The 19751-nt window shown below is 47.1% G+C and overlaps 1 protein-coding gene across 1 annotated transcript; it reads right to left on the bottom strand.

The window, feature by feature from the left end:
* Window positions 1-11683: 11683 nt before the first annotated feature.
* LOC102079353 (apoptosis regulator Bcl-2) lies at window positions 11684-19226 on the bottom strand. Its single transcript, XM_005461868.4, has 3 exons — window positions 17872-19226; window positions 17451-17797; window positions 11684-12645 (listed from the first exon to the last, which is right to left on the bottom strand). The coding sequence occupies exons 1-3, from the start codon at window positions 17987-17989 to the stop codon at window positions 12514-12516; spliced, it is 597 nt and encodes a 198-aa protein (XP_005461925.1). The 5' UTR covers window positions 17990-19226; the 3' UTR covers window positions 11684-12513.
* Between the last annotated feature and the right edge of the window lie 525 nt (window positions 19227-19751).

Here is a 19751-nt window from a genome sequence, read left to right as displayed (position 1 = left end):
CATCTGGTTCTTGATACCATCTCTTATTTTCAACAAAGTTGGGGGGATCCAATTCCTTTTAGTATGTGATTTTGAAATTTCTAAACTGCCCATAAAACTCTCCAAATTTCATCAACAAGTTTTGTTAAATTGGAAATTAATGTTTAAACATAACTTTAGTCCCCACAACGTTCCATTGTGGAATAATAGGGTGATATTGAATCGGGGGAAATCTATGTTTGTGGAAGAATGGATGACAAAACAAATTTGGTCTGTGACACATATAATGGATGAAAATGGAGATATACTTGAATTAAACAGGTTTAATGAGAAATATGACATGAGTTGCTCGTTTGAGCTCTACAAAAAGGTTTCACAGAATATCCCAATAGTCCTTGTCAATACGATAAAGAATAATTTTTCAAATATACCGACTCCAAATTTACATAAAATTAAATTAGATGGTCTTGACTTGGTTAATGAAAAATGCAATAATCAGTTTTTGAGGAGGTATTTGGTTAACATCTTATATCCAGGTAGGACAAAACATTCACTCATCTTTAAAGATTATAACAAATCTGAGATCTCGTTGATCAGAACCAAATATTTAAAATTTCCAATTCCCCCCAAATTTAAAGAAGTCCATTTTAGAACTACAAAAAATATTTACCCCTCCAATGAATTTATGAGAGACAGATTTAAATTTGTGTTAGACAACTGTTATATTTGTAAAACAACTTCGGAAACAACAGAGCGCATGTTTTATGGGTGTGTGACAATCCAGAACTTATGGAAATCCCTCCATGTCCTAATATTGTCCCAGTATGGAAATATTGAGTTTTGGTCTTTTCAAAATATTCAAATTGGAGTAATGCTTAAGGACAAAAATAGTGAGTTTTTAGTTAACAATCTCATTATTATAACAAAGTATTACATTCATAAATGCCGATATGCTAAATCCCCCCCTTCATGGTCTGCTCTTAAAAACGAACTCTCCCTATTCCGTAAATCTCTTAAGCCAATAAATAAGCCCCAAGCAATCAAATTGCATAGATTTTTAGAAGAGTTTGATTTTTCTTAGCCCCTTATTTAAGTTTTGTGTCTTGTTTTTGGAACCTCACTTTTAGAGATTTTATGATCCCCCTTGTCTCCTTTATTTTTGTTCCTTGTTTTTCTTTTTTCCCCTTTTTTTATTGTTATTTATTTATTTTATTTTTGTATTGGTTATTAATTTTTTTTAATATTATTATTATTATGTAGATGTGTGTGTTTGCATGCGTATGTATATATGTATGTTTGTTTACTTTCAGTCATTGTCGATTTCATTGTGGTGTACCAACTGCACGGTGGCAATGATGTGTATTCCTCTGATTGGGAGAAAAGAAAAAGGAGGTGCGATTCTGTTCTGGATGATTCAATATGTCACTTGTCTCTTTGAGATTGTCATTGTTATTGTTCAAAATAAAGTTCATTTGAAAAAAAAAAAAAAAAGAATTCAGGGCAAAGTAGGACGCATTTGTCGCCACATTTTGAGAACTCTTTGAATTCGGACACCCTTCGTCGCGTTGCCGTGACGTCATTGCCTCCAAATATGGCATCGAAGCATCCTTCCTCTGAATTCGGACACAGCTAAGCCTCAAATTCGCAGAAAAGTAGGACGCATTTGTCACCACATTTTGAGTGCTCTTTGAATTCGGACAGTCCTTGTCGTGTAGCTGTGACGTCATTGCATCCAAATATGGCATTTTAAGCATCCTTCCCCTGAATTCGGACACAGCCTTTGTGTACTTGTTAGTGAGGAGTGTGTGCTACACACTTCCTGTTATGTAGCCGTTTGACTTCCTGTTTCAGCGGAGAGGAGGAACACCTGCACGTTACAGAAGAGAAAGGAAGTGGACAAGCAGGTGAGTGTTCTCGTTCTTCTTCTGCTTTCAGAGTGGGAGTGGGGGGTGGTCTGCTTCTTTCTGAGGTGGAGGGTCCACTGGGTTTATCACACACTGGACTCTGGAGCGCTCTAAAACTCGTGAACGTTAGCTCTTCCTGTGAGGTCATATCCTATTTTCAAAGACAGTCCTACACCTGTCAGTGCAGGTGAGCTGGTAGTACGAAGGTAGTAACCTGAGTGAGATAAAGCAAACAAATCCCCAGCACGCCTTTAGTTAAAGAGCAAACCTGGATCATGCATGTTTCCTGTAATGCAGTCATGTGACTTCTTGTACATGAACCATTGACTGTAGAAAACATGGACGACGCCACAGCTCCCCAAAAATGAAGCCAAAACGTCTCTATCGCCCCCTGGTGTCTGGCTGCAGTATAGGTCATAAACCCCGCCTCCTCCATGTTAGCGGATGGGACTGGGGTCAGACTAAAATAAATTTATTCTCCTTAGATAATTTTTTTCCAAAGATTCTTTCTTTTGTTATCAATAGTTCTCATCATGCTGATTGATGTCCAAGGGGTCTCCTTTCCCATAAGTTTGATTCTAATTCCTACCGCGGCGATGTTAAATTGGGGTGAAACGTCATCATAGCAGCTTTGACTGGCAGCTGCAGTCACGGAGAAACTTGCGTATCTGTGTTCGGGAATAGCAGATAGAGCGTAGGCTCTGAGAGGAGGGCCAGCGTTTACGTTACGAAAACACGACCGAGTGTTTTAACCTGACAGCCTGAGGTGCTCTTCAGTAAACTGGACTACCCGACAGAAGGACCCGAGGCCCCGCTGCACTTTTTCGGTAAGTTAATCGTGTTTGTAAGCTAATCCGTAACTACCGTCCTTAGCTATGTCCTGAGACCTAGCTAGCTAAAATGAGCACTCGGCTGTCAGGGTTCGTTTAGCTAATCTGTGCAGGTGAATGAACTTACTAAAGCAATTAAGAGAAACGTTCCGGGCTAATCAGTCACTAATTACTGTTACTGTACTTTTATTACAAGTATTATACTGTAAAAGCAACAGGCTGCACGCTGCTTCAGCTCCTGTGCAGAACTGAATATTAAATATATGCAGACAACAGCATGTTTTCAGTCTCTTGCCACATCTGTAAAGACAGTAACATCTTTTTTAAAAGCTTGTACTTCAGTAACTCCTCATTAATCAGGAACTATGGATTAAAGTACTGTGGTGTACTGTAATACTGAAAAAATGTAAGAGAAGAACTTCAGATCCTGAGTGTGTGAGGACAGAAGAATCAGCTTTATTTCAATTTTGAGGGATAAAATTTATATTTGAGTTTGATGGTTCTGTTGTCTTTGTGATTACAGGAGCTGCCCTCAGATTCAGACCTCAGCACCACCCAGTGACAGCAGACAGATCATCCAACATGTTCACATGTTAACTGCAAAATGAACTGATGAAAACAGTACAAAGGTTAAAGTACCACACGTGCTGTAGTGAAAGCTGCAGCTTTAGTGATAAAGTTAAAGACAAAAAACAAAAGGATTAATCACTCATGTAACTGTGTCACTATATATCAGCATTAACAGGACCTCAGTTTGGTGTTTCACAAAGCTGCTGATCTCAGACCTGCACAGCTTCTGTTTTAAACACTTGATGTACTCAGCTGCATGAAGAGCATATGAGATTTTCTCTGACACAATTAAATAAAACCTGATGAAGGTCAAAGGTCATCACTTGTATGTTGAACTACAAACTTGTCATCTGGAATTCTTTCACAGTTTTTTGCAGATGGTGTTATTTACCATAAAGTGATTCAGAGTTATTCATACCAGAGTAACCAGAGAGGATCATATATTTTTAAATATATAACTTTCTACAGGACTGAATATAATATCTTTATGTAAAAGTCTGGAGCCTCTGGGGAGTATCCGAGTATTTATAACATTACACAAACCAAAGGTCTCCATCACAGTGTTCCTCTGTAGAGTGTGCAGATGATCTCATCGCTGTCTAAAAATGGATAACAAACATAAGAAGTGCTGAATCCTTCAATAACACAGACTATTAGAGTAACAGGTGTGTAGCATCGCTAACTAGCTAGCAACAAGCCTCCAACACAGTGCGTATGCTAGCGGCTAATCTAGCAAACGAATTAACAACAAAGTGATTTTAGAACTATAAGATGATAAGCTGTGCGTCTTTTTTTTATAACAGTGACATGGTTGTATTTACCTTAATTAAACGAGTCGTCAGTCGCGGTAAACCAGCAAAAAAACTGGAGCAGCCGGGCTACGTAAAAAGTGTAGGGGGCGTGTTTGCGGTCATGTCCAGCGGGTGTGTGGGCGGGAGCGTTACACAGTCGCTCCACCTCAAGTCACTACTGCGCAGACTCTGGCTCCAAATTTGCAAGATGGCAGCCTCCACAAGCGGGATATTTTGGCTTCATTTTTGCACAATGGGAGGAGGCGGAGTCGCGTCGTCCATGTTTTCTACAGTCAATGACATGAACAGGTGACCCAGGTAGAGACTGCAGGGAGTTCAGACTCCAGCTGACGGAGCAGGAGGAGGACAACAAGGTGAGTGTTGTGACACATTTTTTTACATTCAACAAAAAGCTTCTTCACCCTCAAAGAACAGGAAGCGCTGACTTTGAGTCAGAATCACGTGAAATATAGAAAATCAAAGGTTTATTGATCCATGCAGGAACACGTGATTGGTTCAGTGCGAACCAGTCACGTAAGATTAATCACCCACATCTCATCAGCTGTAGCAGTTTAAACTGTTCTTATCTCACACAGTTAAAGTCAACACTTTCATCTTCCAGCCCAACATACTTTCTGCATCTGCTGTTTGTCCCAACTTTACTGATACTGAGCAGATTCAATCATTACCATTAAAACTTTAAAGGCTTTAGAGCAGGGCTCTAGAGTGCGACCAATTTGGTCGCAAATGCGACCAAATTTTTCAATGGTGTGACTATAAAAAATATATTTGGTTGCACCGGTGTGACCAACTGTTCGGGTAACAAAAAGAAAAAATCTCTGCAACTCTCCGTCTGGTCAACAACAGACACACATTATGGCCCTATCGTGGACTAAACCAATCAGAGATAGTCAGGGGCAGAACCTCTCTGATTGGCCGTGGTCCAGTTGAAAGTGCAGGTGGAAGAGAGAGGTGAGTAGCTTAAATAAGGCGATATCGATTCATTAACGGATTCCACACAAAGACGTAAACACAGAGCGGACCCGACGCATCAGAATCAGCTTTGTCTTTCTCGGCTTTCTCACCCCACGGCCCGAACACGGACACGCTGTCGGAGCTCACTGAGCCCACCGTCCGCACTGTGTTTCCTCTTTTTTGCGCTGATTCTGAGCTGCAGGTTTTGTCTCTCCAACCAAAAGTCGCCGAGCCAGCAGCAAAAGAAGCAGCAAACTACGCTTCACATTTGATCAATGTCGTCATGAATTCCCTCTGACTTTTGCTGTTTTGCTTCCACCACGATAAAAATTACACTTCATGCACAGCTCTCTGTGTGTACTTCAAGAACAGTTTCCCGTGTCAAATCTCTGTTTTCTGCATTATCCATTCGCTTATTACCCACCAGTCTATCGTTGTTTATAGCGCTGTCTTTTTTTTTTTTTCACGTAAATGACCTCGGACAAGAAAGCCTAATTTCTGCTGTTCAATACTGAAGAAATTTAAACTTCTTAAAATTATGCAAAATTGCAGAATTTTGCAGAATATTTTTAAGGTTATCTGCTATAAAACGCCAGACCAGGAAAATCTCCTTCATGTTTTTCTGTGTTTTATTCTCAGTTACTTTGACACAAAGGCATCTGCTGTGATGTTCACAATTCTGATGAAGTCTCATGTGTATCAGTACTGATAAATGATCAGAATTATAATATTTCTGACTGTCTGAGGCTAAATTGAATCGAATCAGGACTTTGAGAACCGGAATCGAATGGATTATAGAAATCAGTGATGATACCCAGCCCTAGTGAGCAGCCTAGGCCTGACAGAAGTGGATGTAGCTGTGGGGAATAAGAAAAGATGAAAAGAACTATTGATAACTTTTGTGTTAAGTTAAGGTCTGATCCGTCTGAAATTCATAGCCAGCTCTGACACGGTGCCATCAATCTTTGAATGCTGAAAAAACAGCAGTGTATCCAGAAAACACATTATATGCTGCAATAAATGCACTGCCCAAGTGTCCCCTCTCCCCACTGCCTTTCAGCAGCAGGCAGCAGCAAACAGGTCGTCAGAGGAGCCGAGATGATGATTAAGTTTAACATTTTCTACAATATTGACAAAGCACTTTAAGCACAAGTTTGTTAGTTAATAATTTAGAAATGAATATTGTCTGTATGGACTTCCCCCCAAAGAAAGTGCACATGTAAAACTGCGGAGTTAAGTGATGCGGTTGAAAAATTCGAGTGCGCCTAACTTTTGTGCCAGTACGCCTAAATTTTTAAAGTTAGGCGTACCGGTGCGCCCATGTCAAAAAGTTAGTCTAGAGCCCTGGTTTAGAGGAATCAGAGTGCTGTGAATCCAGACTCACAGAATCAGACTGAGGAGAAGAAGAGAAACAGCATGCACACAAACCAGAACGATGAACAGCTCAGAGGGAATTTAGACCTCAGACGTCTCAGGGATGACTTTCATGTACCAACAGGAGAAGCCCCTCCCACTTTGTGTACAACAATCATTCATCACATGTTCTTTACAAAAACATCCGAAGCTTAATAACCACGTTGGGTTTCCCCCCAGCAGGCAGGGCTGATTATGGTGGAGTAACATCAAACTTCACGGGGAGTTGTTGATGTCAGCTGAGAACGATTATCACAGAAAACATCAAATCGTCTTCAGTCAGAGAAAAATGATGAAAAACAATCCAGCTTCTCTCAGAGCTGATGTCTGTTGGGTCTCCACAGGGTAGAAAACAACCACAGCTGAAGTCCTTCTGCAGATTTTGGAGGTTTGGAGAGAAGATGACTTCAAAAAGTTCAAATGGTACCTGAGTCAAAAGGACCTGATGGAAGGTTTGAGAGGAATCCTGAGGAGTCGGCTGGAGAAAGCAGACTGGAAGGACACAGTGGATCAGACGGTCCAGCTCTACTGCACCAACACCGCCTACATCACCAGGATGGTGTTGACGAAGATAGAAAGGAATGATCTGCTGGAGAGGCTGAGCAATCTGCCAGAAGTCAGGGGTAAGTGAGGGGAGGGCGAGACACAGATACGTGTGCAATTCAGTCTGTGGAGTCATCATACAGGCAGGAACAGAGGAGGAAATATGACAAAGACCTAATGTTTTATCTTGCAGGTCCAGGAGAGCACAGGGTCCCTGCAGAGCACAGTGTCCCCGCAGAGCACAGGGTCCCCGAGAGCACAGGGTCCCCGAAGAGCATAGGGTCCCCGAGAGCATAGGGTCCCCGCAGACCACAGTGTCCCCGCAGACCACAGTGTCCCCGCAGACAAGGTGTCCCCAAAGAGCATAGGGTCCCTGCAGAGCACAGGGTCCCCGCAGACCACAGGGTCCCCGCAGACCACAGTGTCCCCGCAGAGCACAGGATCCCCGCAGAGCACAGGGTCCCCGAAGAGCACAGGGTCCCCGCAGACAACAGTGTCCCCGCAGAGCATAGGATCCCGCAGAGCATAGGATCCCGCAGAGCACAGGATCCCGCAGAGCACAGTGTCCCCGCAGAGCACAGTGTCCCCGCAGAGCACAGGGTCCCCGCAGAGCACAGGGTCCCCGCAGAGCACAGGATCCCGCAGAGCACAGGGTCCCGCAGAGCACAGGGTCCCCGCAGAGCATAGGATCCCGCAGAGCACAGGATCCCGCAGAGCACAGTGTCCCGCAGAGCACAGTGTCCCCGCAGAGCACAGTGTCCCGCAGAGCATAGGATCCCTCAAAGCACAGGGTCCCGCAGAGCACAGGGTCCCCGCAGAGCATAGGATCCCGCAGAGCACAGTATCCCGCAGAGCACAGTGTCCCGCAGAGCACAGTGTCCCCGCAGAGCACAGGATCCCGCAGAGCACAGTGTCCCGCAGAGCACAGGGTCCCCGCAGAGCATAGGATCCCGCAGAGCATAGGATCCCGCAGAGCATAGGATCCCGCAGAGCACAGTGTCCCCGCAGAGCACAGTGTCCCGCAGAGCATAGGATCCCTCAAAGCACAGGGTCCCTGCAGAGCATAGGGTCCCCGCAGAGCATAGGGTCCCCGCGGAGGAGAGGCTGTTGTCATTTCTTTCCCAGTTTGTTGACAGAGTGTCTGAAGCTGTTCTAAATAAGCTGCTGGATCAGCTCCTGGAGCAGGGTGTTATCATCGATGAGGAGATGGAATCCGTCAGCTCAAAGAGCAGCTAAAGCCCGCGACGTCATCGACGTGGTGTGGCGAAAAGGAAGTGAAGCGAGCTTGGCGCTGATCGCCGCTCTCTGTCAGCAGGATCGGCACCTCACCACAGTGCTGAACCTGAGCTGAAGCTGTGCATCTCTCTGATATCTGCCTGTTTTACTGTCGTGTCATCAATAAATGAGCTGTTGAAACGTGCACTTTGAGTCTGGTCGTGATTCTCTCACTCTGGATCTGTTTGCTGGAAACGAGCTCTGCTGCGATGGAAGCGTCTGCAGAGATCGAGCGAAACGTGCTGTTAGTGATTTCAGGTGAAAGCTACAAAATCTGAGTGAGAACAACCATCAGAGGTCTTTGAAAGCCAGCAGGGTGCTTGTGTCTGTCGAAGGAGACAGAACATCGGGGACATCTAAGAACAATCACACGTCCATGATTTTCCCAGCAGCCCCTCCGGAACGCTGCAGCCAATCAGACGCTTGATCAGCCTGCAGTTTTCTGAGCAACTGGAAATAGAAAGCAAAGGAAAACATCTGTTTTTAGATAAATATAAAGTCAGGTGTCCTTGGGCTGAGGATGACATCATGCACCCTGAGGTCACCTGAGGTCACCTGAGATCACCTGAGGTCAGCGTTCACACGAGGGTCAGACGTCTGCTTTGACGATACAGCTGAACACTGCCCCAAAACTCTGACTGAAGGTTACAGTTCCCACCCATCAGGTGGAAGCCAAAGAGTGCAGGGTCTGTTTTTATGAATGACAGACGTATGAGCTCATTTTCCGACTCTGGTGCCACCATTGAAGGATTCCCTGTCCTGCCGGAGCGATCCGAGGATCTCCAGCAGTGGGCTGCGGCTCCCCCCACAGTGTGAGCTCACCTTTAACACAGACGGTGTTTGAATTATTAATTATATCAATAACTTAATTGTACAGACTCATTAGAGCGTAGTTCACGATTGGATGCTGTAACTGAGTTTAGAACAGCAGCTGCTGAAGCTCACTGGGATCTGTTTCCTGTCGGGCTCGTGGATGGACAGAGCAGGAAGCTCCAGCTCAGATGTGATGCAGAGGATGAGCTGCAACCAGAGCTCAGAACCAGAAATTTAAACCCATCAAACACTGATTCCTCCTTTGGAGACCAAAGTCCACCCAGCAGGTACAGATGCCACAGGTAAGCAGAGTGTTGCTGACCGTCTGCAGGAAGCTCCTAAATGTACGTGTTGCCATCTTTTCTAGAAACCTATCAGACTGCAGTCACTCATACGTTTGACTTAAGTCCACTGAAATCAACCTCAGGCGAGATCAAAGATACGAAGTCAAAACTCTGGACTCTACATTTGATCTGAGATGATTCCACTTCTCAGGACTGTAAACCTGCACGTTAACCCTTAAATACCCAAACCATCACATACACTGTCAGCTCAGCAGGGTGCTGCTGTTAAAACATAACCAGTGTATTTCTGTCTCAGCTGATTAAACACTGCTGTAATTCCCAGTCTGGCCTGATGGTGGCAGTGTTGTCTCAAAGATACAGCTCTGATGAAGATGAACCTGCAGATGATAATGAGGAGTTAGTCCTGCTCAGTGGATCTTCTGCAGTTTCATCATCCATGAAAACTCTCGTCACCTTCAGTGGGAATCGCCTGGATGCTGCCAGGCTGCCCAGCTCACAGGTGTGACTGCCTCTCTGAGGCCTCTGGTTTCATACAGTGAACTTCAGGTGAGACCTCCGCTCCATCTGTGATGAAGTTAGATTACATCTGTGCTCAAAGCTGCACTCTTAGCTAGAGTCAGACCGACAACCATCAGAAGGTGATTCGTGCTGCAGCGCTCTGTGACCAGGACATTATACCAGGACCATAAATGATCACATAGGTTTGCTCCTAAGCAGCTGTCAGAGATGCTGCAGTTGTGAGTGCTTAGGTCAGCTGATCAGCAGCTGTTCCAGAGGTTAGGGCACCTCCTCCTACCGCTCAGGTCATCTGCCTCGCTAACGGCTCTTTCTTAGTTTAGTTTTCATTTGTCAGCTGTGTGATTCTGTCAGCAGGTTGTTTCTCATCATGTCCTGTCTCTACTTTGTACAAACTCATGTGGAAAACATGAGGCTGGGGAACAGGAATGTCATGGTCCGCAGTCCTCGCCGGGTGATCTGCCAGGTCGTGTGTTCTCATGGTCCATATTTCCCCGTTTGTGTGTGTGTGTGTTTTTTGGTGTTCTGGTTTCACTGTGAGTCCGGGCCCGGACAGTGGTGTCCCTGCTGTGGGGATTCGCTTCACCTGAAGCACAATCACACACCTGCAGCTGATCAGCCTCATCTCTGGAGCTTCTGAGCTCCGTCGATGCTGGGTCATTGTGACAGAATCGTCAGTTTGCTCTGAAAACTAAGTCTTACAAAGTGTTTGTGTGGTTGCTGGTGTGAATCCTAACGACTGCTTCTATGTTTTCCTACAGGAATTACGGAGACAAGCAAACGGAGTGAGTGCACTGTAGATACTGGGCAAGGGGAGTGCAACATGGACCAGCGTCACAACAGGAAGACGCTGCACAGGTGTCAGGGACACACATCCTCACCTGGAGCACGCTCAGAAGACTTTCTGCACTGTAAACAAATACACTGTTTTCATTCTAAGAGTCCTGCGTTTGGATCCTGCATCCGCATATCTGACAGGGAAAGTCCTCCAAAGGTCTTCAGTTCATCAGGAATCAGAGCACCTTCATCTGGAAAACAACTCAAGCTTCGAGCCGGACCACTTCTGTTTTAGTTTGATTCTGAATTCAAAACAATTCAAACAGATTCAACAACATTCACATTTTCAGTGGAACTGAACATCATCGACCACAAAAACATGAATGTCCTCACTTCTCCTGAGAGGCCTCAGCTCCACAGCTCCGACCAAAACGGCCGGAAAATCCCGGATCTGAAGTTCAGACTTCCACATCAAAGGAAAACTTTTCTAAAGATAAAAGTTCTGCTCTGTTTTATGAATGACGCTCCTGGAGTGAAACGAGCTGAGGAAACAAAGCCTCCGACAGACAAATCTGAACTCAACTCAGCTTTATTTATACAGCCTCAACACTGTAAGGTTGACGTACAATAATACATACAGAGAAAACCCGACAATCACATGACCCCCTATGAGCAAGCATTTTGGCGACAGTGGGAAGGAAAAACTCCCTTTTAACAGGAAGAAACCTCCAGCAGAACCAGGCTCAGGGAGGGGCGGGGCCATCTGCTGCGATTGGTTGGGGTGAGAGAAGAAGACAGGATAAAGACTGTGGAAGAGAGACAGATTAATAACAGATATGATTCAAGGCAGAGAGGTCTATTAGTGAGTGAAGAAGAAACACCCAGTGCATCATGGGAATCCCCCAGCAGCCTACACCTGTTACAGAGAGGTCTGTTAACACATAGTGCTCAGTTTCTGTTTACTTCATGGTAATAAAAACTCTCAGACTAGATTTAATACAACAATGATTTAATAAAAAGTCTTTTTAAGTAAAACCTTTACTTTGAAAGGCAGAGCAAACAGGAAATGAACATGAGTCTCTGTTTCACACAGTCTGAGGCTCAGCACATCCTTAAAGACGGTTTCAGCATTTCTGCTACATTTAAATCTTTTTACATGGTTCCTTAGTTTCTTCAAAGGTTTTGCTCCTCCTCCTCCTCACCATCATCATCATCATCCTCACTGGTGCTAATGTAAGCACCAAACTGCGTCACAAACCAGAATTCAATAATCAGATATTTCTCAGCTTCATGTACCACATAAACATTTCTTCGATGTTGGTCGAGCTGGATCTCAGTCACCTGATCTGAAGCTACATTATGATCCAATCAGGCGCTGCCGTTGGCTCACAGTCCTGCTGCAGCTTCTTCTGGTGCTATGCAGCTGTTAGTGCATCCTCCTTAAATGCTTTGCTTCATCATTTCAGGCCAGCTGAGTCTGATGCAGGTCCAAGATGTCTTTAGCTCAGATTAACATAAAGGCTGGAAGGAAACTTCCAGGGTAAAAAAGTGAGAGAATGCCTTATTTACAGTCAGCTGGAGGTCGGTCCTCCCTGAAGTCCTATGGCTGAATGTTATTATGACCATGAGAAACTCAAAGTTTAAACAGCCAACAAAGCCTGAAAAGTAACGCTCAGAGAATTTTGGTGGTGAAATTTACGTCCCCATAAAAATCCACCCACACAAAGTCAGTGTCCTTCAGAGTCTCAGTGTGGAGCACAGCAGCAGCTGGTGGACACCACAGGAACTGCAGCTCCATGGCTGGACCAGATAACACCTCTCATCAGTTTTGTTTCTGGCTGAATAGAAATCCCAGTATAACCCCAACTGCTCCCAGTACGACCAGTCCTAACACTGTCCTCAGGGACCAGAAGCTGTCTGTGGGTCTGGACTCATACAGCTCCACAAAAGCATCCTGGGAAAAAAGACAAACAGGGAACACTTTATTTCATTTGTCGTATTTGTTCTTTGACAAACTTTAATTCAACTCAGCTTTATTTACACAGCCTCAGTAACACAGACAGAAACCAGCAGCTGATCACTCAGTGACAATCACCCTGCGTTTGATCACGTGATCACTCTGCCATGACTCATGTAGGCAAACTGGACAACACGGAGAGAAGGGAAGAACACGCTCTCCAACATCAGCGTCACATGACTCAGACCTGTGGTCTAGACACACACACACACACACGCAAACACACACACACGCAAACACACACACACGCAAACACACACAAACACACACACAAACACACACACACAAACACACACACACACACAAACACACACACACAAACACAAACACAAACACACACGCAAACATACACACACAAACACACACACACACACACACACACACGCAAACACACACATGCAAACACACACACATGCAAACACACACAAACACACACACACACACACAAACACACAGACACACACACACAAAGCTGGTGCTGCTGCTTCATCTTGTGTGTAAGCAGTCGAGTGTTAACGAGGGAGCGTTGGGTTATTCCCCTGCATGCTGTGAGAGTGTGTGCATGTGTGTGTGTGTGTGTGTGTGTGTGTGTGTGTGATATGAAGATTAGGGGAGAACCCTCCTGTGAAGCACTTCCTGTAGCTGCACTCGGGCCTCCAGCTGAGCTGCTGACAAACACCAGCGGTCTTCAGCCTGACAGGAAGCTGACCACCGCCTTTAAAGAAGCTTCACACCACAGAAGAAGAGCACACGCACAGGCTGGATGATTGACAGCTCACCTTTACCCTCACGTCCTGTCCAATGGGCTGAAGCAGCCCCAGACTCAGTGGACTCAGTGAGAGTCCAGGTTAAAAGCTTTCCGTGTCAGATGTTTATACTGAAATGTAATTTATAGATTGACTGTAAGAGTACACAGGTGTTTGGAGGCAGCAGAGGAGACCTCAGACGTCTGCCTCCCACCTCCAACTTCCCAAACCAGGTGTGCCCCAGTCCTCCTCCTCACCTCTGGATACCTGAAACACCTGAAAGCGTCCACGAGGTGTCCTGCTCAGGTGCTGGCTTCTTTCTCCTCAGAGTCTGAAGCTCCGCCTTCTTGGTCGCTCTGTTAGTACAGTGACCTCACAGCAGCCATGTTATCGGTCACATGATGTTAAATAAAAATGCTCCAGCAGCACAAACACGGTGCAGAGGTCCAGCTCAGGTGAAGCTAGCAGACAGCTAGCACCGTCCACCTGTCAGTCACAGAGGCCACGCCCTTAATCACACAAAGCCTTAATAGAGTTTAAAGAGGTGACAGTCTGTGTATGAGGCTGTAACCACATTTATTTGAACACGGAGTCTGTGGGACTGACTCACTGCTGCCTCTGCTGGACGTCAGAGGAGTTGCAGGCTTTGCAGCGTTAGCTTGTTTCTTCGGGCCTGCAGGCCGATGAGGACCAACACCAGTCCTCAGCATGGAGTCAGCCGGACTCTGGCGAAGAAGTGAGCAGTCCAGCTTCGGCTTTAGTCCCACCCCTCTGGCATTATGAGTCACATGTGGGGGCGGGGTTTACCTGCACAGACACCTGGGAGTTATTTGACCCTGAAGTCTGAGCTCGATAAAGCCGTCAGAGATCAGATGTTAGCGAGACGACTCGACTGCTTCAGTCAGTGCTGTCCTCGTAGCTCACACAGCTGCAGGAAGGCCAGGCGTGATGGGCTGACCCCGTGTTTCACATTCAAGTGCTCTCGGGGCTCGAAACAGCCGCCATCCTCCAGCAAGACAACATCAGAGAGAGAAACCGCCACGCCGCGCTGAGCGCCGCGATGGAAAGTTTGACTGCAGAATTCTGAGAAAGCAGCTCAGCTCACCACTGCCTGTGTTCTTAGAGCTCTCTGCACACACACACACATAGATATATATGTGTGTGTGTGTGTGTGTGTGTGTGCACTCCTTGCTGTGAGCAGGTTCTGAAGAAACGGTGTGTCAGCTGACCTGAAGCCTGAGGCGGAAACTCAACCACACTGATTACCTGGAAAGATATTTCTGGGTAATACCACACACACACACACACACACACACACACACACACAGCCTCTCGTGTTATCAGGCAGTAGATATAACTGAAGGAAACCACAGCGACAGGAGAGAATATAATTAGAAAGCGAACTGTTCGGGCCTCTCGCTCTCTAACGCTCTGCACCAGACTCCATTTTATTTTCGAGCGATTTTCAGGAGCTTTATGACCTCACACAGGACGCCACATACTGAAAACCTGCTGCATGGAAACCACACACACCCATGGGACAGGCCTGCTGGTGGTGTGCAGTTTACTGATGAAGGACCACAAAGTGAAGATGATGATGGAGCCTGCACCTCCTCTAAAAGGAGAACCGTCATGTGTTACACACTGAAAAGTGAAGTTTATCAGCACGCTGCACCTGAAAGCACCATGTGAAAGCTCCCAGCAGCCCTTTAGGCTTCCTTCTCAGAGTTCTGGTTCTTCTTCTTCTGTAAACAGGCTGAGAGAGGACACCCTCCACCACCCACTAGTGTTTCATCGGTAAAGTGCAGAGCCATGCAGCCTGGCACACCTGTACAGGCACCGTCACACGCTCAGAGCAGCAGGTTGTTGGCGGGGAGCTAGTGGGCCTTTAGTGGGTCATTAGTGGGATGTTAGCAGGGCGTTAGCAGGGCATTAGCTGGTGTTAGCAAGTAATTAGTAGGGTGTTAGCAGGTTGTTGGTGGATCATTAGCGGGGTGTTAGCAGGGCATTAGTGGGTCATTAGCAGGCATTAGCGAGTAATTAGCAGGGTGTTAGCAGGTTGTTGGTGGATCATTAGCGGGGTGTTAGCAGGGCATTAGTGGGTCATTAGCAGGCATTAGCGAGTAATTAGCAGGGTGTTAGCAGGTTGTTGGTGGATCATTAGCGGGGTGTTAGCAGGGCATTAGTGGGTCATTAGCAGGCATTAGCGAGTAATTAGCGGGGTGTTAGCAGGTTGTTGGTGGATCATTAGCGGGGTGTTAGCAGGGCATTAGTGGGTCATTAGCAGGCATTAGCGAGTAATTAGCAGGGTGTTAGCAGGGTGTTAGCAGATCATTAGCAGGGCCTTAGCGGATCGTTAGCAGGTCATTAGCAGGGTTAGCGGGCTTCAGATGCTCCGTCACAAAATCACTGCTTGTCTCAAACCTAGGCTGTGCTCACGGCCACTCCCCGTCCTGATGAGGTCACAGGGCCTTTCTCCTTGTACTTATCAGGAGCAGCTCCGGGCCTCCCTCTGCAGCAGTACCACTTCTTGCTCCTCCAGGTTTACAAGGCACTCCCGGCGTGTCCTGGGTCTCCCTGGGGCTTCCTCCTCTCACACCTCACTGAGGAGGCGTGCTGGGCACAGCTGAGAGCACAGCTCCCTCTGCGGGAGGGAGATGCTCGCTGCTCATTTCAACTTTCTCAGGTCACATGAGGATTTCAAACATGTGATGAATCTGACAGTTATCTCCATGACAACCAAAGCTGAGCCTTCAGTTTGTACAGGCTGAGATACGCAATGAATCATGAGCCTGCAGAAACAAGATGTGTGTGTGTGTCTCAGTTTCAGTTTAACGGCTTTATCATCACACACACCCAGTCATGATTTTATATCCTTCTTTGCGGGGACATCTCATTGACATAATGCTTTCCCTAACTGCTTACCCTACCCATGTGAAATGAACTCTAACCCTGAGCCTGAGCCTAACTGTAACTCTGACACTAAAAGCACATTTTGAGTATCAAAAATGTCTTCAAGCTCGTGAGGTTGAGCTGTTGGTCCCCACAGGTATAGTGACATGCCAATTTACTGTCCCCACCAAGATGTCTAAACATATATATACACACACACACACGCACGCACAGAGGCCACAGAGTTTTAGGGATTTTCTACACTTTGCATATAATTTGCAATCAAACCAAAATACACTGTTCTCTGTCTGCAGGGACTCTGTGTGTGTGTGTGTGTGTGTGTGTGTGTGTGTGTGTGTGTGTGTGCGTCTGTTTGAAGGGTGAGGTCAGGACCAGGTTTCTGATTGATCTCTGATTGACCAGCTGATCGATCAGCTGACACTGCCGGACCTCCTGGTACGTTTGCAGCGACCTCCTCAGCTCTCTGACCCTGCAGGTTCACCTCCTTCAAGGACCCCTCAACCATATCTGCGACTCCCTGAAGCACCAGAGCGTGCTCAGTTGATCCTGAACTCTGTCCTGGACTTCCTTCAGTGATCCTGGAATCTTTTCAAGGACTCCAGGAGCCGTTTAAAAGCTGTGTCAGGATGTCTAAAGACTCCAGGATACCTGAAATCTTGTTAAAAACCAGAGGAACCACCCCGAATACGTCCAGGACCCTTTAACCTCTGTCCAGGACTTCCTTCAAGCACAGCCAGATCGCTGTTAGCTTACCTGAACTTCTTCAAGTACACTTGGAACCTCATTAAAGACCTCTCAAAAACTCTCAAGCACCTTTTCAGAACCCCCGAAAAAGCAGAGGAAGAATCAAAACCACCTCATCAACTGATGAGAAACAAGGAATCCTGGAATTCCAGGAAAATCTAGGAGCTCTCAGCTGGAAGACAAGAGAGGAGGAGACGAAGAAACAGGAATGGAAGGATGCATGAGGAAGGACACAGCCAAGCAGGAAAGACAACCACAAGGAAACAAAGAAAGGTTACAGCAAAGGAGACAAGGAAACATCAGAGGAGATAAGGACTACGAGGGGAATCATGCTCCTACCCATCCTCCGTTGTCATGGATCCATCTTCGGAGCGACGGAGAGTCCAGACTCTCCTCCATCCAGCTGGCGATATCATCCACCTGACCTTCGTCGCCCGACTTGGCGGCTGCGGCACTCAGAGCTCCGCCCAGCTCCATCATGGTGACGATGCGTCCCCAGTTCACGCCGTCCCTGAACAGCTCCTCTCTGATAGCCGTCAGGTGGCGCCGACGTGCAGCACCGCCGCCGTTCCCACGCAGTCGCAGCACTGTCACCTGCGCAGATAGCTCGTTGCCGTGAAGTCGCTCCAACTCATCGCTGGCGCTCCGCAGCACAGCCTGCAGGCGGGGCGGGGCCACGGGGGGGTCTAGGAGGAGACGATGATGCCATTATTCTGCGACATGTTTGAGGACCCGGGTAACTAAGTGGACGTCTCCTCACCTGGGCGCGGCGCTCTCACGTCATTGGCCCGCCGCTGAGGCCAAGCCACGCCCCTGCCGAGCAGCTTGTAGCGCAGGAAGTCCTCCACCAGGTCCCGGCTGTTGTAGGCGGCAGCCATCGCCCCCTGCTGGCTCACCACCAGCACGCCATCCTCTTCAGCCAATGAGAACGCCTGTTACAGGTGACAGTCACGTGCTGCAACTCCTCACACAAGTATCGATCGCTGATCAGCTGTGCTGTGACGTCAGCGCTTCAAACTCCGCCCACAGCGAGGACGGTCCGAGGATCGGGTTCAGACCGGTTCAGGCTCCGCGCGGTGCTCCGTTACCGGCGGGCGGAGGTGCGCGCGCAGTCGCGGGGCGCGCCGCGAGGACGCGCTCCGAACACATCCAGCCTCATGGCGGCGCGACGGCGCGCGCTGCTTCTGATCAATAACCGATAATCGGTCCGCTCCCTTCACGATGCACGTGCTACTAACACTCACGCGCACACAGCGGGCACGCCCCTCCGGGATTCCCCCGCAGCTCCGAGAGGAGGAGGAGCTCGGCTCCGCGAGCGCACTTCCTCATCCTATGTCACTCGCATCTGCAACTCCTCGCGCGTGGGTGCGAGCGTGCACGTGTAAAGATGTTCGACATCGTGTTTTGTATGTGATACGTGACGTAAGAGCAACAAAAGCCGACTTTTCTAACACGTGACGTGTTTGTGACGATGATGAGAAACGTCAGTCTGAGCCAGGAACGTGTTGCGTCATCACGCTGCGCTGCAGGACTGTGCAAAAGTCTTGTGCCTGAAGGAAAATCAGAAACAAGATCCTTCAGCTGTGGCTCCATCAGACATCACAGCTCAGCCTGTGTCTTCATGAAGAACGGCTTCCTGATGAGCTGGAGGTCCACGTCGTATCTCAGATCCACATCATGTCTCAGGTCCACATCATGTCTCAGATCCACATCATGTCTCAGGTGCTGTTCACCTGCAGAGGACACTTGTTCTTCTGTCAAGCGTCCTCACATGTTTGAGGACTCACTGCTGAGCTGTGCAGGTTTTGTAACTGTGTTATCTTTGGCAGTTACACAGCTACAGAAATGTGTCTGTGTGCCTGCTGGGAACAAAAAGTCTACAAATAGAACTCACACCTGTGAGCTACGAGGACTGAATGTGATTGTAAAAGCAGCCAGTGTCTAAAGAAGAGCTTCAGAGAGCTGGAGATCTGTTGCTCAAGAGCACTTTAAAAAGTAGGAGGAGGGCTGGCTGCTTAAAGGATGGCTGGCTCAAGACTTTTGCACAGCACTGTGCCCACAGGAAAGCTCAGCCTGACTACAGCAGCAGACTGAACACCTGCAGGTTCTATCTATCGATCGATCGATCGATCTATCTACATGTAGATAGATAGATAGATCGATAGATAGATCGATCGATAGATAGATAAGCTGCAGGTACAGTGTAAGGAGTGTAAGGAGTAGGATCAGTGCAGTATCAGGTGCGATGTGATCGGTAGTATTGCACATTGAGTAAGAGGCTGGTTGTATATTACTGTAATGAATACTGTTTGTAGATAAGTACAGTATAATGTCCATGAGTGTTAGCAGCACAGTTAACCTTCAGTCAGGGTGGAGGTAGGGTGTGTTTGACAGCCTGTGGGTAGAAGCTTCTATTGAGTCTGTTTGTCTTTGACCTGATGGACCTGTAGTGTTTGCCAGAGGGGAGGGGGGAAAGTGAGTGTCCAGGTTGTGCCAAATCACAACAACAGTCCTTTCAAGGTGCTTTATATTGTAAGGTAGACCCTACAATAATACATACAGATATAAACCCAACAATCATATGACCCCCTATGAGCAAGCACTTTGGCGACAGTGGGAAGGAAAAACTCCCTTTTAACA

This window comes from Oreochromis niloticus, linkage group LG9, assembly GCF_001858045.2.
Source record: "Oreochromis niloticus isolate F11D_XX linkage group LG9, O_niloticus_UMD_NMBU, whole genome shotgun sequence".
NCBI classification, from domain to species: domain Eukaryota; kingdom Metazoa; phylum Chordata; class Actinopteri; order Cichliformes; family Cichlidae; genus Oreochromis; species Oreochromis niloticus.
The sequence above is the reverse complement of the archived record's forward strand: the minus strand, read 5'-3'. Positions and strand labels throughout refer to the sequence as shown.

Coding starts and splice junctions, on each gene's coding strand:
- LOC102079353 (XM_005461868.4), bottom strand. CDS start 17,989: ATGGCTGCCGCCTACAACAGCCGGGACCTGGTGGAGGACTTCCTGCGC. Junction 17,798..17,871: donor CGTGAGAGCGCCGCGCCCAG/GTGAGGAGACGT, acceptor GTCTCCTCCTAG/ACCCCCCCGTGGCCCCGCCC. Junction 12,646..17,450: donor TCCATGACAACGGAGGATGG/GTAGGAGCATGA, acceptor CTTTTTTCCCAG/GATGCTTTTGTGGAGCTGTA.